We start from the raw sequence: 22971 nt of genomic DNA on the forward strand, positions 1-22971 counted from the left end.
AGCCCTGTCCCATATACTTTTAAGTGCTATACCAAGGCAGATGTGCCAGAGACCTTGGGCCCCAGAGGCAGCTGTGTGGGGGCATCCAACAGATTGAGGTTCATTTGGAAACTGTGGCTTCTTGTCCCTAGCCCTGGATGAGTTTCCTCAGCTCCCAGAATCAGCTTCATTGTTTCCAACAGGGAGAGAGGTGTCTACCTCATAGAAAGTATCCCGAGGACCATATGAAGTAAGTTCCTATAGTGAGCCTAGCATAGACTGGGGTGCTTTACCCACCTTAGAGGACAGTGGGCAAACCTCCAGCCAACCCATTCTCACCACCACCATCTCAGTTGGAGTCATGGGAGTTGGAGGAGTTCCCAGTAAGAAACCTGTACAGATACTGAAATGTAGCCCAAGCCCCGTTAGTAGTGCTAGTGGCAACTGTGTAGTCTGTAAATTATAGACAGAAAACAGGAGGAGGTTGACAGACCCTGAAACGGTCCACAGGCGCATAGAGGTGTGCTTTGCTGAGATCCAGTGTGCTTGGGGATCTGAAGTCAGGTCTAAGTTCCTGGATCTCAGTGAATGAGACCCCTTAGTGCCCCAAGAATGCAGCTTTGGTTTAAAGGTGTGCCCCAGCTTTTGGAGATCTGGATAGAACGGATAAAAATAGTTGGTGACCTAGAACACTGTGTATCTTTTTAAAAGGAGTTAGCCAGCCTTGATCAGTTGTTTTTCGATACAGACGTTAATCATTAAAGCTAGGCCCAAGCTCCACTGCTAATAAGGTTAATGGGGCTTGTCTTTGGCCTTGAGCAGGGAAGTGTGTGCACCCTGGGGGAGTAAATCTTACTAGTTGGTGCCTAAGTAGGTTTTCCCTTTAAATGCATTTTATAAAAACATAATTAAAGGGGCTTCCTTGGTGGCGCAGTGGTTGAGAGTCCGCCTGCCGATGCAGGGGACACGGGTTCGTGCCCCGGTCCGGGAAGATCCCACATGCCGCGGAGTGACTAGGCCCGTGAGCCATGGCCGCTGAGCCTGCGCGTCCGGAGCCTGTGCTCTGCAACGGGAGAGGCCACAACAGTGGGGCCCGCGTACCGCCAAAAAAAAAAAAAAAATTAACGACCAAGAGTGAACCCTAATGTAAACTATGGTGCTGTATCAGTGTCGATTCATCATCATATGTAACACGTGTACCACTCTGATGGGGGATATTGATAATGGAGGAGGCTGTCCATGCATATGCGGGGCATATGGGAAATTTCTGTATTTTCTCAATTTTGCCGTGAACCTAAAACTGCTCTAAAAAAATAAAGTCTATTAAAATATATTTATATAATTAATGGAGGGACTTGGATATAAATTACTGTAAGTTTAACAATTTTATTAGAAAATGGTAAGATTTAATCAGGATATTAGGTTTGAAATTGTGATTTTACCTAAAATCACAATTTCGTCGTCGTGGCTTCGCGGTAGTGGCTTTCTAACGCCTGGTGGGGTGATTGGGGCTGTTTCGGGGTCCCGCAACCAGTCCCTGCCAGTCGGCTTCGGCCCGCGGGGGAGAGCTCTGGCTGCTTGTTTCTGTGGGAGGAGGCGGGGACGAAGTGGGCGGCGTGGGCGGGACCCTGCGGGAGCTCAGGCTGTTTTTGTCTTTCTGCTGGAAGAGGAGGGCTAGCGCCTCTAAAGCGGTTCCTGGCCCTTTCCAACTCCGTTGTGACTCTTTGCTTCCGGCAGAGCGTCCTGGCCCACACAGCCGAGGAGCTGAGGCCAGACAGACGGACGCACGGACAGACGACAGAGGACGCGCTGGCCGCTGCACCCCGCTGCCTCCCCCTTCTCCCTGCTGCCTGCACCTGGAGGATGAGCCCAGCCTTCAGGGCTATGGACGTGGAGCCCCGCGCCAAGGGCATCCTTCTGGAGCCCTTTGTCCACCAGGTCGGGGGGCACTCGTGCGTGCTCCGCTTCAACGAGACGACCCTGTGCAAGCCTCTGGTCCCGAGGGAGCACCAGTTCTACGAGACCCTCCCTGCGGAGATGCGCAAATTCACTCCCCAGTACAAAGGTGAGCCCCCAGCTGCTGTAGGGGTCGCCAGCGCCTGGCAAGGACATGCAAGGCGTCGCGGCCAAGGAAAGCCCAGGCAGCCATCCCCGGAGCCCTCACCCCTCCCACTCACTCTGTGTTTTCCCTCCTCCTTCTCCTCTTGGCCCTCCGCCCAGCACCTCACACCCTCAGTTTTCAAGTTGCGGTAAGATTGCTCAATTCTGTTTTGTTTTGTGGGTTTGTTTTGAGTTTATTTTTGGTGGAAGTGTAGTTGTGTTTTATGTTCAGGTGTCTCTTTATCTCGGTAACCCATAGTCCCCCATGAGGAGACATCCGGGGAAGACTTTGGGAGGATTTTACCCAGAATACTTGCCGCCTGCTTTTTGTCCTCCAGGAAACCAGAAGCCCTGTTGATTAGGTAGGCTGGGAGCAGAGTTGAGTCAGATGGAATGCAGGAGTGGGAGGCTTGTGCTGATTAGCTGAAGCCCTTTGCTATTACGGAATGTCCCCGAAATGGCTATATTACGGCAACCCTTTGATTCACATGTGGTGACTCTTTCTTCCTTTTTATAATGCATTTTGGTGGGGGTGGGGGGGAATCAGCAGCCAACAGCATGGTGTGGTCTTTCCTGGGGAGGGCGGAGATCCTTTGTAAATCAGGAAGAATCCATTAAGGAAAATAATTTTAAAGTTGCATTACCTGGTTATGCAAAAGACTCTTGAACAACTTGGGTTCTTCTGGAACTGTTGAAACATGCTCTTTGAAGACAGAATGTACTGGGCGTCTCTCTTTGTACTCTGAATATGCATGTGTGTTGCGGTCGGGGTGGGGGAGTTGGGGGCCCTCACTTGGTCCTTCTCTGTTGTTTTTTTCCAGGACAAAGCCAAAGGCCCCTTGTTAGCTGGCTGCCCCGCCCCCATTTTTTTCCCCGGTTCTTTTCCCATGGCCACAGGAAAATGTGGTCCCCTGAATTCCCCACCCCGGCTCCTCTGCGCCCAGAGCCAGGTACCACCTCAGAAGTGTCGTCTCTCTGAGCACGCATTCCCCTGCAGCAAGGACTGAGCAAATTGAGTGATCCCAGGCCACAGAGGCCTGGGAGGAAAGGTGTTCAGCCAGTCGGCTGTAAGGCACTCGTCGGCACCTGCTGAAACACTCTCACCTGACAGCCCCCTCCTCAAAGACTGTCTAATTACACATGGCAGGTTCTAGAGACTCGGGGAAAGCTGCTTTCAAGGCCACTACGCGTCTGTGCTCCCAGCCCAACCCTATTTGCCTTGTGTTCATTTTGTTCTTTTGTGACATGAGACTGCAAAGACCAATAAAGCAATATATTCAAGAAGGGCAAAAGGCTTGGGGTGCCCAGTGCGGGGGCACTGCAAGAAGCCTTTGCTAGGGTGTCTTTTGTGCTGTGTGGTTTGTTTCGTTTGCTCCTTTATTTTGTTTTGCTTGCCCAGTCTTCCCTTACAGTTGGATGCTTCTTACCCCTCAGGCAAATCTCTGTTCAGGCTCTGCTTTAAAGCAAGCCTCAAGGCTGTTGGAGTTTCTGTTTAGGGCCTTAAAAATTCCCACAAGATATAAAGAGCAAATGTTTTTACGTCTCTCTTAGGATTAGAAGAATTACATAAAAATTAATAAACATTTTCAATGATGGAAAAATGTGTCTTGTAATTCTTTGGCTCTTGCCTTGTTGAGTGCATCAGAGAGGAAGACTCTCGGCCATGTTTGCTCCTTAATTGCTTGTCTTGTATGGTGTCATCTTTTCTAGATGTTTTGATATTTGTTAGGTTTGCAGATGAGTTTGGGGCCTCTGGCAACATAGACACTAAGGAACAGGGTAAGAAAAAACTAAACGTTACAATCATGTTATTTGTAACACATCTTCCTGTGGAATTAAAAGTCCTCTCTGTTCCTCACCCTTCTTCCAGGTGTGGTATCTGTGCGCTTTGAAGAAGATGAAGACAGGAACTTGTGTTTAATAGCATATCCATTAAAAGGGGACCACGGAACTATGGACAGTGTAGATAACTCAGACTGTGAACCAAAAAGTAAGCTGCTAAGGTGGACAAACAAAAAACATCACGTCCTAGAAACAGAAAAGATCCCTAAGGACTGGGTGCGCCAGCACCGGAAGGAGGAGAAGATGAAGAGGTGGGTATAGACTGAGAGGAGACTGAGCTCCGTGGGAGAGGAGGGATCTCAGTTACAGCCCAGTCCCCTAGGGCTAAGGACTCACACTATGGACTTATTAGTAGGTACCTCGTCACTCAGTGGTCAGTTCCCACATGGTGTGCCCAGCTTCTCTTTAATTGACTCTGAGTTATATCATGCCATTTCGGGTAAAACAACTGTAGTGGCAGCTGTAAAAAAGTTTCAGTCACTCACTCCTCCTGCATCTGCCCTGTGCCAGGCCCTATGTGGCATCCTGGGGATGTAGCAGTGACCCAGACAGAAGCCATCCCATCACCTCAGGTTGTTCACTGATAGTGGGAGACAGAATGGTCAGTTGGGCATCCCCAAATCTTGGGGATCCCCGTAGGCAGAGTGCTCCAAGTGCCACACCTTGGCAGAGCTTGTGAAAAGATAAATTATATATATATTAAAAACGTAGCTAAGTAGGTTGACTTATTCTCATGGAATTTCAGTCTCCAGCATTCTGAGTCAGGGAACCTGGATGTTCCAGAAGCCAGGAGGTGTACTACCTAGAAGAAGAGGGCAGTGGAGGCTGCCTTGCAGGGTGCGGGCTGGAGGCAGAGGTTGTTCTTTCATCGAAGGTTTTCCTTACTGTAGAAAAACAACTGTAGAAAAACAGCGAGCTGACACACACCCCCCCTTTTTTTTTTAAATCAGCTGTCTTGGGACTTCTCTGGAGGTTCAGTGGTTAAGACTCCGCACTCCCAATGCACAGGGCACGGGTTCGATCCCTGGTTGGGGAACTAAGATTCTGCATGCTGCGCAGCCTAAAACATTTTTTAAAAAGAAAATAAATAAATAAAGATTAAAGTTTCTAAATCAATCAATCAACTGTCGAGGTATAATATACTATGGTAAATGAAGTGTTTACTGTGTGCACTAAAACAACCACCACATCAAGGTATGAAACTTCCTATCACTCCAGAAAGTTCCTTCATGCCTTTTTGCCCCTGAGTTTTGATAAGACATTATGATTTATTGGCTCCTTGTCTCTTTATAGCCATAAGTTAGAAGAAGAATTTGAGTGGCTGAAGAAATCTGAAGTCTTGTACTACAGTGTAGAGAAAAAGGGGAATGTCAGTTCCCAGCTTAAACACTACAACCCTTGGAGCATGAAGTGTCACCAGCAACAGTTACAGAGAATGAAGGAGAATGCAAAACATCGGAACCAGTACAGTATCCTTTGTTCATAGGGCATCTCTGCCTTGGGGAGAAGGGAGGGCAAGTGAGAGGAGACCCTACGAGCTTGGAGAGAGAAATTGAATTTTTTTTTAGTCATGGTTGTGCTAGGACACCCTACGTGGTAACTGTGGGCATATATTACTTCCCTCGGGGCCAAAGGCTGGTCTGGGAGTGCAGGTGCTGGGGAGGGAGTCTGATGGGTTCCTGGGGGTCAGGGGCACCTCATGGAGGGACCAACCTGCACCTGGGGGGCTTTAGCTTGGAGTGCAAGGACCTGGTTCATGTTTTCAGACTCCTACAGAAGTCCCCAAATAGTGCTTAACTGCCAGGGTCTGCAGTGGGGTAGGACTGACCTTTCAGTCTGGTTCACCAGGTTAGCACATGAAGAAAACACAGGGTCCTTTCTTTTTTTTGGAGTCGGGGAACCTGGATGTACCAGATAGAATAATGCATTGAACCTCGAAGTACCAGTCACCAAGGTTCAGCAGTTGGTTAACCCAGTCATGTCAGTCTCCTGTCATGACTGTCTCTATACACCCAGCAGCCCCCAGCTGAACACTCTCTGAAGCAAGTGTCAGATATTTCATTTCATCTATTTACACCTCAGCATGTATCTCTGAAAGATAAAGGTATTTTAAAACATTAATACCATTATTACTCCTTGAAAAATGGACAGTAATTCCTTACTATCAAGTATCTAATTTGTGACCCCATTTTCCTAATTGTCTCATAAATATTTTTGTTGATTATTTGCTTGAATGGGGATCCAAATGAGGTTCACACATTGCATTTGGTTGAAATGTTTAAGTCTTCTAAAATACCCTTTCTGGTTTTTCTTCTTGGAAATTTCTTGTCAAAGAAACTGGGTCTTCTAGAGTTTCCCACCATCTGGATTTTACTGATTACATCCTGTGGTGTCTTTTACATGTTACTCTTTCCCCTCTGTTTCCATTGAGTTGATAATTTTATCTACAAGCTTGATCAGATTCAGGTTCAGTTTTGGGGGGGTGGGGGCAAGAATCCCTCAGAGATGGTATTGTAGCTGTCCATCGGGAAGCACGGTGTTTTGTTGTCTTTCTCTTTTGTATTGCAGTTGCCTTAGAGCCATTTTTTCATTAGGTGATTTTCTAATTTTGTCATTCCTTTTTCATTCATTAGCTGGAATCCTTCTGTAAAGAGAAACTCTTCCTCATCAACTATATGCTTATCCTGAGGTATAGTTCATATAGGAAAGGCAGGTTAAGAGTTTATTTTCCTTTGTTTACTAGATTTGGAATAAAGAGATGGTTTCTTAACACCCTCCAAAGGTGACCAGTGAGGTTTTCAGCATTGTTATGAACCCATGAATTTAAACATATTTGACGTGTTTTAGTCCATTGCAGTTATCTTTACTGATGCTCAAATTGTCCCATGCTTGGCAAGTGGGAGCCTTTCAAAATAGGCTCCTGAGTCATTTTGACACAATCACAGTAGTCTCTGATGGCTGTCTTTCCCATATGAAGAACTGGTACAGACTCGTGTATATTTCATATTCCAGATGTGAATTCAGTCATTCTTCTACACCAGGGGTTGCAAACTTTTTCAGTAAATGGCCAGTGAATATTTTAGGCTTTGCAGGCCATACACTGACTGTATCACAACTCTGCCATTTGTACCCTGAAAGCAGCCATAGATGATAATGTAAATGAATGAATGTGGCTGTATTCCAATAAAACTCTATTTATGGTCACTGAGATTTGAATTTCATTCAATTTTCATGTGTCATGAAGTATTACATACAGGTTTTTTTTTAATTCTTATTTTTACTATGATTTTTTTAACATCTTTATTGGAGTATAATTGCTTTACAATGGTGTGTTAGTTTCTGCTTTATAACAGTGAATCAGCTATACATATATCCCCATATCTCCTCTCTCTTGCATCTCCCTCCCACTCTCCCTGTCCCACCCCATACAGTTTTTGACCTCTTAGAAATATAAGAATAGGGCTTCCCTGGTGGTGCAGTGGTTAAGAATCCGCCTGACAATGCAGGGGACATGGGTTCAAGCCCTGTTCCAGGAAGGTCCCGCATGCCACGGAGCAACTAAGCCTGTGCGCTACAACTACTGAGCCTGCGCTCTAGAGCCCATGAGCCGCAACTACCAAAGCCCACGCACCTAGAGCCCGTGCTCCGCAACAAGAGAAGCTACTGCAGTGAGAAGCTGGTGCACCACAACGAAAAGTAGCCACAACTAGAGAAAGCCTGCGCACAGCAACAAAGACCAACACAGCCATAAATAAATAAGTGAATGAATGAATGAATAAAAAAATATATAAGGGCTCCCCTGGTGGCGCAGTGGTTGAGAGTCCACCTGCCGATGCAGGGGACACGGGTTCGTGCCCCGGTCCGGGAAGATCCCACATGCCGTGGAGCAGCTAGGCGCGTGAGCCATGGCCGCTGAGCCTGCGCGTCCGGAGCCTGTGCTCCGCATATATATATATATGTAAGAACCAATGGACCTCCCTGGTGGCACAGTGGTTAAAAATCTGCCTGCCAATGCAGGGGGCACGGGTTTGAGTCCTGGTCCGGGAAGATGCCACATAGCACAGAGCAACTAAGCCCGTGCACCACAACTACTGAGCCTGTGGTCTAGAGCCTGTGAGGCACAACTACTGAGCCCTCGTGCCACAACGACTAAAGCCCATGCGCCTAAGAGCCTGTGCTCTGCAACAAGAGAAGCCACTGCAATGAGAAGCCCATGCGCCGCAACAAAGAGTAGCCCCCACTCGCCACAACTAGAGAAAGCCTGCACGCAGCAGCAAAGACCCAACACAGCCAAAAAAAAAAAAAGTAAGAACCATTCATTCCTAGCTTATAGGTTATACAACAGTGAGTGAGCAGGGGGTCATGGTTCACTGGCCCTGCTCTAGGAGCACTGGTCTGGGCACTAGGGGAGCTCATACATCCGGTCATTGTTTCTAGATCTTTTCAGTGCCCACGTCTGGGAAATACATATTTATTTTAAAGAGAAAACTTTTCATGAGTTCATACTGATATTTCTAGTTCATATTTAAGACTAGGATTTACTGAATTTATTTGATGTTCTGTTTGTAATTTAGGACATTTCTATTTTTGTTTTGTTTTGCTATTTGTGTCACTTTTTAAAAAATTTATTTATTTATTTATTTATGGATGCTTTGGGTCTTAGTTGCAGCACATGGGATCTTCATTGCGGCATGCGGGATCTTTTAGTTGCAGCATGTGGGATCTTTTTAGTTGTGGCGTGCGAACCCTTAGTTGCCGCATGTGGGATCTAGTTCCCTGACCGGGGATTGAACCTGGGCCCCCTGCATTGGGAGTGCAGCGTCTTAGCCACTGGACCACCGGGGAAGTCCCTAGGACAGTATGTTTTGGACCGTGGTCCCACATCTTGCTGAGTTCAGGGAATGATGTGTGTGTCTCCCAGGCTGTTCTCAGGCCAGTTCCCTGACAAGAATTGAAGGTGTCTTTCAGCCTTCTAGTCTGGGCTGCCTGCATGGGAGATGTAGCAGGATCTCTGGGGTACTGTGTGCAGGCCTTGTACCCTGGGACTGCCAGGGCCCCGTGGAGCAGCACCTTTTCATTAGAGGGGCATTGTCCTTAACCACTCAGAATTTATCTTACTGGAGAACCTGACTTCCCGTTATGAGGTGCCTTGTGTTCTGGACCTCAAGATGGGTACGCGCCAGCATGGTGATGATGCTTCAGAGGAGAAGGCAGCCAACCAGATCCGCAAATGCCAGCAGAGTACGTCTGCAGTCATTGGTGTGCGCGTGTGTGGCATGCAGGTGAGAGGAGTGCAGGTGCGTGGTGTGGGCTGGCTGGGGCATCCAGGAGCTGCCATTCTCCCATCGTGGCATAGTCCCGTTTTCTCAAAAGATTCCAGATTTGAATGAACCTGTCACTTTCTGGTTAGAAAAGGAAGCATGCATGCATGGGTAATCGTCTCTGGGGCTGGCCTGGTTAGCTGAGTCCAGAGGCTGTGGACAGGAGGGGGAGAAAGGCAAAAAAGTTAGGCCCTCTCCACCAACACATACACTGAGCAGGGGGCTGGTGATGGAACCCAGGTCAGAGGGCTGTATCCTGAGTGGGTGTTGATTGGCAAGGACAGTGTCTCTTGTGATACTTAACAAATTAAAGGATCTGATCCAGGACTGTCATATCGCTGCCACTCCCCAGGGTCTAGGCCCTGAGATGGCTGTCAGCACCTCACCTGCTGGTCTCCCTCCCACAGGTATACCAGGCAGGCAGTGGGCAGCTCATGTTCATGAACAAGTACCACGGCCGGAAGCTGTCTGTGCAGGGCTTCAAGGAGGCACTTTTCCAGTTTTTCCACAACGGGCGGTACCTGCGCCGCGAGCTCCTGGGCCCTGTGCTTAGGAAGCTGACTGAACTCAAGTCCGTGTTGGAGCGACAAGAATCCTACCGCTTCTACTCAAGCTCCCTGCTGGTCATTTATGATGGCAAGGAGCGGCCTGAAGTGGCCCTGGACTCAGATGCTGAGGACTTGGAGGACCTGTCAGAGGAGTCAGCCGACGAGTCGGCTGGTGCCTATGCCTACAAGCCCATCGGCACCAGCTCGGTGGACGTGCGCATGATCGATTTCGCACACACCACTTGCAGGCTGTATGGTGAGGACAGTGTGGTACACGAGGGTCAGGATGCTGGCTATATCTTTGGGCTCCAGAGCCTGATAGACATTGTTACAGAGATAAGTGAGGAAAGTGGGGAGTGAGCTTGCTGGCTGCAGCAGTACCTGAGAGACTCTCTGTGTCCCAGGCACAGCTGTGCTGCGTCGGGGAGGAGGCCAGTATGGCCAGGCGGTGGCCCCTGCAGCCTGGAGCTGATGCGCAGAGGCCTCTATGAGTCCCAGCCTGAGCCAGCCCCAACCGCTCTCGGAGTCTTTATTTATTTTAACTCTCTTCAACATTCCACATTTGATGATGCAGATACCTCTTTCTTCCCTGAGTGTAAATGTTCTAATACAAATCTTTTTGTTAATTGTACACAGTGCTGCTGTCGTTCTTGCCCAAGGATAGGCAGCCAGCCCCCCTCCCAAACCTCAGAAACATCACATATGCCATGACCTTCACCCTGGCCCAGCAATATATTCCTTCCAGTGACCCCATCCCATGGACCCTAAAGTCACCATAGCCTCTTGGCTTAGTCCTCAGTCCCTTAACCGAGCACCCACACACATAACCGTAAATGGGTCCCTCTGGGATCTGTGCTGGTCTGTCCCAGCACCCCTTACGCAGAGAACTACACTTGACTGTTGATACAGGTCTTTCCCTGCCCTCATGTAGCTTAAGCCAAAGTTGGGCAGCAGGTGTGCCAAACCTTGGGTCCAGCTCCTGTGCCACTGGTAGCAGCTAATTGGCTGGACATTGTGATGTCAGACATCCTGGAATCAATACTGGGGCCTCAGGTAGCCACCAGGCTTTGGTCTGTTGGCAGCCATTGGCTCTGTGGTCAAGGTCTTAGGAGGTCCCAGAAGGTGGGTGGCTTGATGGGAGGGGTTCTGAGCAGTGTGGTCCTCTTGGCCACACCACCTGTCACCACTCCTACGCAGCCCTGGACCCCACTGCAACCACGCTAGTGTCATCCTTCATGTGGCTCCAGCCAGGGCAGCCCCTAAGAGAGCTACTTGTGCTCTGTGCTAGGACGGTTTCAGGGAGAGGTGTGGCAAGAGGTCTTGAACTGCAGACCCAGACACCAGGGAGAAGGACACAGAACCCGTGCTAAGAAGGTAGGGTCTGGATGTCCAGTTTTAGCAGCCCCACCCCTTGCCTTGCCTGAACCTCCTAGCACCTCCTCTCCAAGGTCCATTATGCCTGTATCCACTACGTCCAAAAACAGGCCAACTGCATACACTGGCCTGGTTGTGCCTACAGCCCCTTCTCCCTGGGCCCAGGCTTCCAGAGGGGAATGTGGCTGGAGCAGCCCCTGGACAGAAATGGGAGGTCCCCAGGACCCTTAGGATCTCTCCCCGGAGTTTCCCCCTTCCCTCCTAGGACTTCAAAGACCTCACCAAGTCAGGGCTGACCGGAAGGTGGGCCAAACAAGCTCTTAAGGCCACATGGTGCCCCACTCCCCATCCTCCACCAGCCCTTCTGTCTGCTCTCAGAAGGAAGCATGAGAAATAAGATAACCTGGAGTTGTAAGTCCCCAAAGACAACAGAACAGAGTGATGTGATAGCGATTGATAGGGGTGGGAGCCTGCGGACTTTATACTGTGAGGAAGGGAAGTGTGTCCCAGGCAGAGGAAACTATGCAAAGACCCACATTACAGAGGACGAGAGAAGCTAGTAGCCGAAAAGAGGGGGTGGGGTGGGGAGCAAGGATGGGAGGACTTTGGACAGAGAAATGGCCCCCCGTGGGTTTTGTTTTTACCGTCCCCCCCTCACTCTTGCTCCGCGTTGCCCACCACTGGGGCGGTAAGCGGGGTCAGGAGGCCTAGAGACACGGAGCAGACCCGGGCCCCGCGGGCGCCTCCAAGTGTCTCAAGATACAACAACGGGACTACCCTCACGGGGTCGCTGTCCTTATGTTAGTAGGTCAGGTCCCACTCCCCTGGGGTGGCAAGGACGCATGGGACTCTCAGCATCGGACAGAGGCTCTGTCTTTGGGCTGCGGGCGGAGCGCTCCTTCGGGAAGTCGGATGGGCCGCAGCACTAGGGCTTGGGCGGGTAAAGGGAGTGGAGGGCCGGGCGGGAAAGCTGGGTCTGGGGCTCTAGGTAGGGTGCTGGGGCAGGGAGTCGGGAGCTTGGAGACGCAGAAGTCCACGGAAGGGGCGGAAAGGGCAGCGGGTTCTCGGAGGCCGCACCGGGCCGCGCAGCCTGTGGACACTAGGGGGCGCCGCGCTTCTGCGCAGGAGCCGACACATCCTGGGGCGGGGCTGCGGCGGGCGGGCGGGCGCGCGCGCGCGCACGCGCCGTATGTCACGGGGCAGGGCGAGCGCGGTGAGGCGCTCCCGGCCTGGCGTCCTGGTTTCGCAGACCCTGCCGTCTCTCCTGCCCCGGCCCGACTCACCCTCATGTACCGCGCGCTGTACGCGTTCCGCTCGGCGGAGCCCAACGCGCTGGCGTTCGCCGCGGGCGAGACCTTCCTGGTTCTGGAGCGCAGCAGCGCGCACTGGTGGCTGGCGGCGCGGGCGCGCAGTGGCGAGACGGGCTACGTGCCGCCCGCCTACCTGCGCCGCCTGCAGGTGAGTGTGCCCCTCCCCGGCCCGGCCTCAGCCGCCCCTAGACTGAGCTCCAACATAGGCTCGCAGGACAGACCCCGGCACCCCAGGCCCGCCGGGACCTCCAGCAGATAAGGAGTTTGAGAACCTGACCGTGAAACCCCAGGAGGACTGGGACCCTAAGAGCCCGCGCCCCAACCCAAGACCAGGGCCTTGACAGCCAACTCTGAGGACTCAGATCTACCAAAAGCCCAGCTCTGGGACTGAGATTCCTCGGGATCCCAGAGCCATTGGGCCCCAACATCTGAACCTACATCCGAATAGAATTCAAGAGTCAGTCCTGAGATTACAGCACACCAAATTCTGAGCAGTTCCCCAGATCATTGAGACCCCAGAATTAATTGGCCCCTTCCCTGGATCACCAGGACCCCACACTTTTGCCTCCTTTTCCTCAGCTTCCACCACTGAGACCCGGGCAACCCTGGACACTGCCTGTTTCCCCACCATCTTCCATGCCTTTACACCCCCTCTCTCATTTGGACCTGAGAGCCATGGACACCCCCCTCCCCTAAATGACCCCCCAAGCCCTGAGACCTCAGTATCTTTTACTCTCCTGTACTCAGTCACCCCCTAAGCCTTTCCTAAGACACCTTCGTCAGTTCACTTTGAACCAGGGATCCCAGGCCCTGCTGACATTCCCTGGCACTACTCTCTTTCACAAGCCTCAGGCCCTGACTTTTCAGACTTCCTTTCTCTGAAGATGAGGGAGCTCCATCCCTCCTTGGCCCCCAGCCTGGGGTGGGGGCTGCTCCCATTGCAAGGAAGTGAGACCTCCCCATGGCGTCCCCGGTCTGGCTTTGGCCCCATTTCCTTCCAGTGGAGTCTGCAGCCCCAGTTCCTGTTTCCCCAAGAATAGTCCTGGTATGGGGGCTGGGATGTGTTGTCTCCAGCTGGTCTATTCTGATCACAGGGGGAAGGAGGGCCTGGAGCCTCCAGGTCTGCCCTGTGCCAGACACCCCCGCCCCATCCTAGTCCATAGCCTTTAGGAAACATCCTGTCCCAGCCCAGTTCAGGACAGAAATAACAGGATAAATTTGGAGATGTCATCTGGTCTTACCAGAGAGGATGGGCCCTGGTCCCTAAACCCTTGGCCTCATGGCATCTAGGAGTGTCTGGGTAAGAGTGAGAGCCCTGGACACCAGGGCTGCTGGGTCCAGGGTGAGCATGTCAGACCCAGCCTCTCTGGAGCTGGGAGCTTGTTGGAGCCTCTGAGGAAAGTCCTGCCTCTTCCCCAAGGGCCCAAGAGGCCCCTCCCCTGCCTGGGCCACTGGGGGCTGGGTGTTTGGGGAGGGCAGAGAGGCTACCATCTTGTCTATCTGTTGGTTTCTTGCTGCATGTCTCCCTCTGCCTTCGTCTCCGTGGCTCTCTCTGTATCTCGGTGTCATTCTGACTCTCCGCTTGTGTGTGTTTCTTCCTCCGACTCTCTTCCCTTCTCTGTCTCCAAATCTCAATTTCTTTCTGCGTGTCTCCCTCTGCTTCTCTCTCTCTCTCCCTCTCTCTCTCCCTCCCTCCTTCTCTCTCTCTCTCCATCTTTCTTGCTTTCTGTGTATCATCTGTCTTTCTCTGTCCCCCTTTCTGTCTGCTGTCTCCTGCACTCTGACACGCCCCGTGCTACCTGGAGGGCTTTGTTGACCTCTGAGTCCATCTGTCTGTCCCCATCAGAGAAGCTTCTCAAACCTACTCTGGTGTGATGTCATCTTAGTTCTGAGGCTCCTATGTCTGATGGACCATGTGTGCCAGGGGCAGCGAAGGGTGGGAGTGGCTGGTCCCACAGCTGCCACCCCCTACTCTGTACCCCATGCCAGCCAGGCTGGGTAGATTGGACCCCTGAGTTGCTGCGGATGGCAACACAGAATCTGGGGCAGGGGCCAGGTCCTGTGCTCATGTCTGTCTTTTGCCACAGACACAGAACTGCTGCTTCCCAGTGCAGGTCTGGAGGATTCCTGGAATAGCTTGAGGGGATGGGGGCTGGCAGCAGGGGTGGAGAGAGGCGATCCCTTTGGCCTGTCCTCAGCTACTAGGGCCTGCAGAAGGCTCTCTGAGGACAGGGCCGTCCTGGAGTGTGACCTTGGTTTTGTGAAGGATCAGCAAGATCCAGAGTGATTTGTTAAGACTTCCAGACACTAGAGGCTCCCTGCTTGGCATCTCAGCCTGGGATCTGAGCCAAGCCTGGGGATAGACTAAGTGTGTACTCCTGGCCTCAAACTGAGGGTCCGTGGGCTGTGGTATTGCTCTAGACCCCAGGTTTTCGGCGACATCTTAGCTGAGCGCCTCACTGTGAGGTAAAATCCTGCTCGGGGCCCCAGTATATAAAGCAGCAGCATGGGCCTTCCCCGTGGCCCAGCTCCCTGAGTGACGCAGTTTGAGAAGCCCATTTCATATTCTAGTTCAGCTTGCTGTGTTCACATCTGGCATTACAGGCTTTAGCTGTAGTGGTCCTTTGTCTGCCCCGGGCTCCATCCTGGGCTGGCTCTGGGCTCAGTACCTCACTTGGCCCCCAGGCCTAACTGCCCACCCCTGCCCCCACAGGGCCTGGAGCAGGATGTCCTCCAAGCCATTGACAGGGCCATTGAGGCTGTGCACAATGCAGCCATGCGGGATGGTGGCAAGTACAGCCTGGAGCAGCGCGGGATCCTCCAGTGAGTGGGGCGGGAGAACCGCCCAGTAAGCACCGTGGGGTGGGGTCCTTCAGTGAGTACTGGGGACGCCAGAGAGCAGTGTTGGTAGCGCAGGGTGGGGTGGAGCATGAGGGCAGTGGGAGGTTGGGGAGCCTGGGCTAGGGTGGGCCGCATCCCACGAGGAGCATGTGAGGACTTCGGGAGTTGTAAGGTAACTCCCCCAATAACCTCCCTGTCCCTCCCTCAGGAAGCTGATCCACCACCGGAAAGAGACCCTGTCCCGCAGAGGCCCCTCAGCCCCCAACCCTGCAGCTATGACCCCGTCCACCAGTGACCACCACCTGGATGCTGCTGCTGCCAGGCAGCCCAATGGGGTGTGTAGAGCTGGATTCGAGCGGCAGCACAGCCTGCCCAGTTCTGAGTATCTTGGGGCAGATGGAGGCCTCTACCAGGTACATGGTGAGAACATCCTAGGAAAGGGAGGTGGGTGGAGCTTAAGGCTTTGTCCAGAGGCACCACTGAGGTCAGCGATGCCGCCTGGAACCATAGTCCTGCCCATGCCAAGCTCAGGGCGCTAGCCAGGTTGTACCCTCAGATCCCACTTCTGTCCTCCCAGATCCCACCACAGCCTCGCCGAGCAGCACCCGCCACGCCACCCCCACCTGTGAAGCGCCGAGACCGCGAGGCCCTACTGGCCTCGGGGAGTGGTGAGAAGGCGGGGTTGGGGGACTCGGGGGGCACCCTGTACTTGGAATGGTTACTCTGCCTATGTCAGGGAACTGGGGGCTCCAGGCTTGGGGGGAAGACAGGGCACGTGTCGGGGCAATTGGGGGTTCTGGGCTTGGTGGGAGGGTCTGGCATAGGAACAAGGCCCTGTACTGGGGGGCGGGGGCTCTGGGCTTGGAGGGGTTGGGGCCCCCAGGGGGCTGCCCTAGCACAGCATCCCCTCTCTGCCCACAGGCGGCCGCAACACCACACCCTCTGGGGGCAGTTCTGTGTCCAGCGGCTCCTCTGTCAGCAGCACCTCCCTTGACACACTCTATACCGGCTCCAGCTCATCGGAGCCAGGCCCCAGCTGCTCACCCACGCCCCCACCTGTGCCCCGCCGAGGCACGCATACCACTGTGTCCCAAGCTCAGCCCCCTCCCTCCAAGGTGCTAAACTCGGAGCCCCCTACAGAGGAGGTAGCAGTTGATACAGCCCCAGCCCCTGATGAGCTGGAAGCCCTGGGTGCACTGAGCCTGGGGACCACAGAAGAGAAGGCGCTGGCTGAGACTGCTGTGCCCAGGACCATTGGGGCAGAGCTGATGGAGCTCGTGCGGAGGAACACCGGCCTGAGCCACGAGCTGTGCCGAGTGGCCATTGGCGTCGTGGTGGGTCACATCCAGGCCTCAGTGCCGGCCAGCTCACCTATCATGGAGCAGGTCCTCCTCTCACTGGTAGAGGGCAAGGTGAGGGTGGGCAACAGGGCCAGGGGCCTCCCCATCCTGGGGCTGCCCTACAGCCCCTGCCCCTTCCCCACCCTCACACTGTGTCCAGCCTTTACCTGACAGGTCTTTGTTGAGCTCTAGCTCTTGGCTTCCTTGTGCTGGGTACTGGGGACATTTGGGCTGATCCCTGAAGGAGAAAGGGAGGAAGAGTATTCCAGGCAGAGGCTCAGGCTGGACGAGGGCCATGAGGCAGGACCGAGCTTGGCTCACCGGAAGAAGTGGAACAAGGCCAGCATGGCTGGAACACAGGGGGTGAGGGAGGGAGCAAGTGGTGTGGTTGGAGGTGAGACCTGGGGCAGGTGACAGATGAGACAGCCGTGGGTGGCCAGGAGTTCTCTCAGGCTGCAGGGAAGGAATGGACATAAGGCATGAGAGAGGGCAGTGTCATGCTGGCCTTGGCAGTGGAGAGCAGTGGGTGCTTCGAGAGCTATGATGGAGGCCTGAGTGCTGACTGAGATGTGAGTGAGGTATGTGTGGATCATGGGCGGTTGGGATCCTTTGCCAAGGTTGGGGCACTGGTCAGGGAGCAGGACTGGGGGGCATGAGTCAAGTCTACACGGTGGGGGCCAGATGGGCCAGAGGTCTCTCCTTAGGGCTCCATGGCTCCTGCAGCTCTGGTTTGGGGTGTGGGGAGCAGTGAGTCAGTGGGCTTGCCTGTGCTGGGACACTGGATCAAGAGGAACACGGCAGGTGGGTAGATGACAGGCCTGTCCCACTTTGTGTAGAATCAGGGGGTGGAGTCTCAGTCACATTCAGGTGGTGAGGAGTTGGTGGCCTTCCTCATGGAGGATGTTTATCCAGGTCTGGGACAGGAGGCAAGTTTTTGGAGAACACCCCACGGATGTGTCTCATGCAGAATCCTGTCCCAGACGGTTGTTAAGACTTGGGGGCAGTGGAATTACTTGGGGAGGGGGTATAGAACTGGGTCAGTGCCCTTGGCGGCCTCGATGTTGGGGAATGGGCTGTGGGAGCAGGTCTTTTGTGGGAGCTTGATGGGAGCAGCGGGGAGGAGGGAAGAGAACTGGGGGCTGGTCCCCTCACCCTTCCTGCGACGACGCTGGCTCCAGGCAGCTCTGGTAGGTGAGGCTGGGGCCCCCTGCCTGACACTGGCCTGGAGCTCATGCCATGACCTCAGGGTCTAGGTTGAACTCCAGGCCTTGTGGGCCTCCTGGAGATGGTGTGGGGCAAGTGTGCTGAGCCAGACCTCTTCCTCCAGGACCTGAGCACTGCCCTGCCCTCAGGGCAGGTCTGCCACGACCAGCAGCGGCTGGAGGTGATCTTTGCAGACCTGGCCCGGCGGAAGGATGACGCCCAGCAGCGCAGCTGGGCCCTGTATGAGGACGAGGGTGTCATCCGCTGCTACCTGGAGGAGCTGCTGCACATTCTGGTGCGGGCTGGGTGCCCCCAGATATCCCCCACCCCTGCCCCATCCCTCCCCAGTGCTCGGGAGTCTCCCCTACTCATCCTCAGCTCACTCACATGTGGCCACCTTACACTGAGTGACTCCATCACACTTCGTCCTCCCCACAGACGGATGCAGACCCTGAAGTTTGCAAGAAAATGTGCAAGAGGAATGAGTTCGAGTCTGTCCTGGCCTTGGTGGCCTATTACCAAATGGTGTGTGGGAAACAGAGGGGAGGGGGCACAGAGGGACCTGGGTAGAGGTGGGGGTTCCGGGCATTGAGCACACAGGGTCCCCTGCCAGGAGCACCGGGTGTCGCTGCGGCTGCTGCTCCTCAAATGCTTCGGCGCCATGTGCAGCCTGGACGCAGCCATCATCTCCACACTAGTGTCATCTGTGCTGCCTGTGGAGCTGGCGCGGGACATGCAGACAGACACGCAGGGTGAGTGAGGGGCAGCTTCCTGCCAGCTGGGGAGGTTCCCGCCATCTGGGGGGCTCTGACCGCCTGCTTTGCTCCCCCGCAGACCATCAGAAACTCTGTTACTCCGCCCTCATTCTGGCCATGGTCTTCTCCATGGGGGAGGCAGTGCCCTATGCACACTATGGTAAGAAGGCAGGTCACTGACCAGCGTACCACAGGGAGCCCACAGCCCGCTGGAGGTGGGGCCCATGGCCCAAGGGGCTGGGCACCCACTGACTGTAGTCTGACTGAATGTCTCCAGAGCTCACAGAAACCCAGGGAGGCTGGGCGGTGTGGCGGTGTGTGACGGGGGGCGGGCTGCAGACTTCCACGTGCCCCTCTCCCAGAGCACCTGGGCACACCCTTCGCCCAGTTCCTGCTGAGCATCGTTGAGGACGGGCTGCCCTTGGACACCACCGAGCAACTGCCGGATCTCTGCATGAATCTACTTCTGGCTCTCAATTTGCACCTGCCAGGTGGGGGCAGGGCCTGACGGGGGTGGCTGACTCGCCGTAGGGGGGAGGAGGGGGGCTCTCCAGGCTTAGCACCTGTGCTGTTGTCTACCCCCGTGTCCTTCCTCAGCCCCTGACCAGAACTTCATCATGGCCGCTCTGAGCAAACACGCCAATGTCAAGATCTTCTCCGAGAAGCTACTGTTGCTCCTGAACAGAGGGGGTGAGGGCCCAGGAATCTGTGTGGGGCCCCTTCGATGTCCTGTGACTCCATGACCTCTGTAACTCACTGGGGTGACTCTGGGCCCCCTCGAGGACTGCCCTGACCCCCTCTTCCCCCTGCCTTCTAGATGACCCCGTGCGCATCTTTAAGCATGAACCTCAGCCGCCACACTCTGTCCTCAAGTTCCTGCAGGACGTGTTCGCCAGCCCCGCCACAGCTGCCATCTTCTACCACACGGATATGATGGCGCTCATCGACATCACCGTGCGGCACATCGCGGACCTGTCGCCTGGAGATAAGGTGCCTGGGGATGGCAGCTGTGTAGAAACTAACAAAAGGGGGGCACCTGACACTGAATGGAGACTAGGGCGAGGGGCACTGCTGGAGCCGGGTAAGTGTGGGAGGCCACTCAACCATGACAGGTGTGCCAAGACCCAAGGGAGCCCGCCATGAGGTGGTCGGGGGTGGGCTGTCTGAAGAAAGCAGGAGTGCAGGGAGTGGTGGGAGGTGAGGAGGAGGAAGTAGAGTTTACACAAAGCCTTGGAGGCTGCGGCGGGAGGTTGTCACCCCTTCTCAGGGGCAGGGGAAGTGATCTGATTACCATCCTGAATGAAACGGAGACTGAAAGCACAGCAGAAGCGGGAGGCTGGTGAGGAGGCGGCTGCAGCTGTCCACGTGGCACGAATAGGCTGGGAGAGGAGGTCAGGCCGGGGTGTGTTGGAGGTGGGTTGGCAGGGCTTGCTGCTGGATTGGTCTGGAGCAACCGGGTGGATGAAGTGCCGATTGCTCAGGTGGGGAAGAACCTTCGAATAGAGTTGTGTTTTGATGTGTCAAGACTGAGAAGATACCTGTTGGACATCCAGGTACAGAGGACCTGGGGTGTGAGTTGGGACAGAAAGAGACACTTTGGAGTTGGCTGTGCATAGATGTGCTGGGAAGCCTGTGACAGTGCGGTCACCTGGGGTGTGGGATGGATGGGACAGAGGGAAGCTCAGGCCTCAGCCCAGGGCACAGTCGGGGCACATAGGGAGACACCCAGGAGGAAAACCAAGAGAGCAGGAGCCCAAAGCCACGTGTATGGAGGAGGAGGGGGATGAGCCGTCTCCACAGTTAGGAGCCCGAGTGAGATGAGGCCTGAGAATGAGCCACGGGATTCGCCACATGGAGATGAGGCGTGATTCACAAGCAGCGTCCAGGGACGCTCCAGGGCTCACAGAAACCCAGGGAGGCTGGGCGGTGTGGCGGTGTGTGGCGGGGGGCGGGCTGCAGACTTCCACGTGCCCCTCTCCCAGAGCACCTGGGCACACCCTTCGCCCAGGGAAGAGAGTCCGAGTGGGAAGTTGAAGAGAGGATTTGAAGTTGGAGGGGAGTAGAAAGGGGGAAGATGGGAGCAGTGAATGGAGACAACCTTCGTGTGTTTTTAAGTGAAGGGGAGCAGAAAAAGGTGGGGGATCACTGGAGGGAGACATGGGGTCAGGGAAAGTCTTTTAAAGGTGGGAGATGCTGGTGCATGTCTGAGTCAGAGGGAATGATCCAGCACGCCAATCATGGGGAAACGGCTGATGTGTCGGGAGAGTCAGCCGCTGCGGGTGTCAAGTAGGTCAGGCAGCAGGGGAGGGTCCAGGCCCCCCTGGAGGGATGGCCTCTGGCAGGAGCCAGGACAGTTCATTCACTGGGGACAGGTGAGGTGTGGGTGCCGGGGGAAGACCAGGCGTTTCTGAAAGTCTGCTTGTTTTCTGCATGAAGCACAAAGCCAACTGATCGAGCAGTTTAGGTTTGGAAAATGGAGAGAAGGTGGGCAGTGGTCCTTTCAGGAACAGTGAACGTGGCAGAGGAAAGTGGCAGGGGTGCCAGGCAGTGAGGTTTGTGGTGGGGAATGCCGTTCAAGCCTGCACAAGACTCTAATTGTCTGCTGCTTAGCTTCTAGGATTTGATTGGCAGGTGCTTTTTGGTCTGACCAGGGTTGGGAGTTAGCAGGGTGATGCTGCCTAAAGAAGGTTTTGAGTATTGACTCCTCTAATCAGAGGTAAAGAGAGAAATGAGGGATGGTGAGGGGAGCAAATGGAGGAAAAAGTGCTGGCGCCAGGTCAATGGATCAGGGTCTCAGTGAGGATAAGGAGCAGCTGGGGTGTCAGATTGGAGTGGTTCTTGGAGCCGTTAAAGCCAGAGGTGCTGGAAGGGTGGGTTGGTGGGGAGTGTTGGAGATGGATTCAGGGCACACGTAGAAGGCAAGACGGCCGGGTCTTACTGGGACGGATTGGATTCGGGGTGTGGGGAGAAAGGAACTGGGGGGGACACGTGCAGTTTTGGCTTGAGCACTTGAATGGACAGCAGTGCTCTTTATTAAAATAAAGAACACGAGAAAGCCTTCAGCTTTGGGAAGATGGGGAAGATCACGAGTTTGATGGTTGTTATGTGAGTTTGAGTTCTCTCTGAGATAAGCAGGAGGTGACAAGTGGGCAGTTGGATTTTCTCATCTGCAGCTCACCGGAGAGTCTGTGCAAGAGGTTTGAGTGGGGGGGTCACTATTTGAAGCTGTGGGTGTGAATGAGATCTTCCAGGGTGAGAGGATAGAGTGAGAAGCAGAGGGCCTCCAACAGACAGACAGCAACCCCACAGGGGCCCAGCATTACAGGAGGGATGGGGGCTCGCTGCTTCCCCTCGCCACCTCTCTGAGGCAGGACTTCCCTGGGCCGGCCGCGTTCTGGGACTGTGTGTGTCTCAGATGATTTATTTATTCACTTACTTATTCAACGACTATCAAAGGCCAGTTCTGTGCCAGGTCCACTCTGGGTGCTGGGGATGCAACCCTGGTCTTCAGTGGTGTGGCTGCCAGGAGGCAGTAGTGGCCTGTCCCTGTCTGGTGGCAGTCTCAGTGCCTCCCTGGGGTCCCTGAGCTTGCCTGGTCTCCCCACAGCTTCGCATGGAGTACCTCTCCCTGATGCACGCTGTGATCCGCTCCACACCCTACCTACAGCACCGCCACCGGCTCCCCGACCTGCAGGCCACACTGCGACGCATCCTAACCGAGGAGGAAGCCTCGCCCCAGTGTCAGATGGACCGCATGATTGTCCAAGAGATGTGCAAGGAATTCCCGGTGCTGGGCGAGGCCCCCAGCTAGCACCTTCTTTTCCTCCCTTCCCTGCAGCCCTGGGTAGGGTGCAGGGGACTTGGAGGCTTGGCCCTAAGAATGTTTTGCACTGACAGTGTGAGGGGCGGTGATGGTGGAAAGGACCTAAGCAGGGGCCCCCACCTGAAATAGAGCTAATGAGAGGGGCCAAGCGCAGGATTAGGGACCACGCGCTGGGAGCTATGCTGGGGCAGGGGGAGGGTGAACTGAAGCCCCTCCATCTCCCGCTGGGCTGCCTCTTCAGCATGCCCCCCCACCCCATACACATGCACACTCAGAGTCCTGCTGCTGCTCCAGGCTGGGCCAGAGCCCTCATCCCCCGCGCCCACCTGGTCTGTGTCCTGGGCTTCAGCAAGCCGTGTCCCTGGGGTGAGAGGAGGCACCTTCCGCCAGCTCTGTTCTTTGCCTTAGCTTCACAGTGAGTGCTGCTCATGTGCTCTGTCCCCCCAGCCGCCACCCCGTGGGGGTCTCTGCCCCCACTCCAGCCCCCAGAGGTCTTGGCCAAGCTGCTTCTTTGAAAGCAGAGTCTTCGAGACAG

At 54.5% G+C, this 22971-nt stretch overlaps 2 protein-coding genes across 5 annotated transcripts in view; both read left to right on the forward strand.

Annotated features, from left to right (window-relative positions):
• IP6K2 (inositol hexakisphosphate kinase 2) overlaps positions 1–10421 on the forward strand; it is a 29132-nt gene extending 18711 nt beyond the window's left edge. For 2 of the 3 annotated variants that reach the window (XM_082849021.1, XM_082849022.1), the window contains exons 2-6: positions 1717–2044; positions 3950–4172; positions 5215–5390; positions 9028–9203; positions 9650–10421. In XM_082849021.1, the coding sequence (XP_082705147.1) occupies positions 1843–2044; positions 3950–4172; positions 5215–5390; positions 9028–9203; positions 9650–10150 (1278 nt within the window). In that variant the 5' untranslated portion in view covers positions 1717–1842 and the 3' untranslated portion in view covers positions 10151–10421. Of the gene's footprint in view, positions 1–1619; positions 2045–3949; positions 4173–5214; positions 5391–9027; positions 9204–9649 lie in introns of those variants that run through there. The other variant, XM_082849023.1, reaches the window with a different exon arrangement.
• Positions 10422–12451: 2030 nt separating this feature from the next.
• Positions 12452–22424, forward strand: NCKIPSD (NCK interacting protein with SH3 domain; the record flags this gene model as incomplete). 2 transcript variants are annotated; one of them, XM_082849214.1, is made up of 13 exons in its annotated part: positions 12452–12622; positions 15188–15297; positions 15524–15728; positions 15872–15983; positions 16237–16727; positions 17983–18153; positions 18297–18383; positions 18472–18610; positions 18693–18773; positions 18976–19104; positions 19211–19303; positions 19431–19603; positions 22221–22424. In XM_082849214.1, 13 exons carry the CDS (start codon positions 12452–12454, stop codon positions 22422–22424), a joined length of 2166 nt encoding a protein of 721 aa, XP_082705340.1. The 2 variants fall into 2 exon arrangements, with proteins under 2 accessions (XP_082705340.1, XP_082705341.1); XM_082849215.1 differs by having other exon boundaries at positions 15893–15983.
• Between the last annotated feature and the right edge of the window lie 547 nt (positions 22425–22971).

This window comes from Leucopleurus acutus, assembly GCF_964270905.1.
Source record: "Leucopleurus acutus genome assembly, chromosome: 10".
Taxonomy (NCBI): Eukaryota; Metazoa; Chordata; class Mammalia; order Artiodactyla; family Delphinidae; genus Leucopleurus; species Leucopleurus acutus.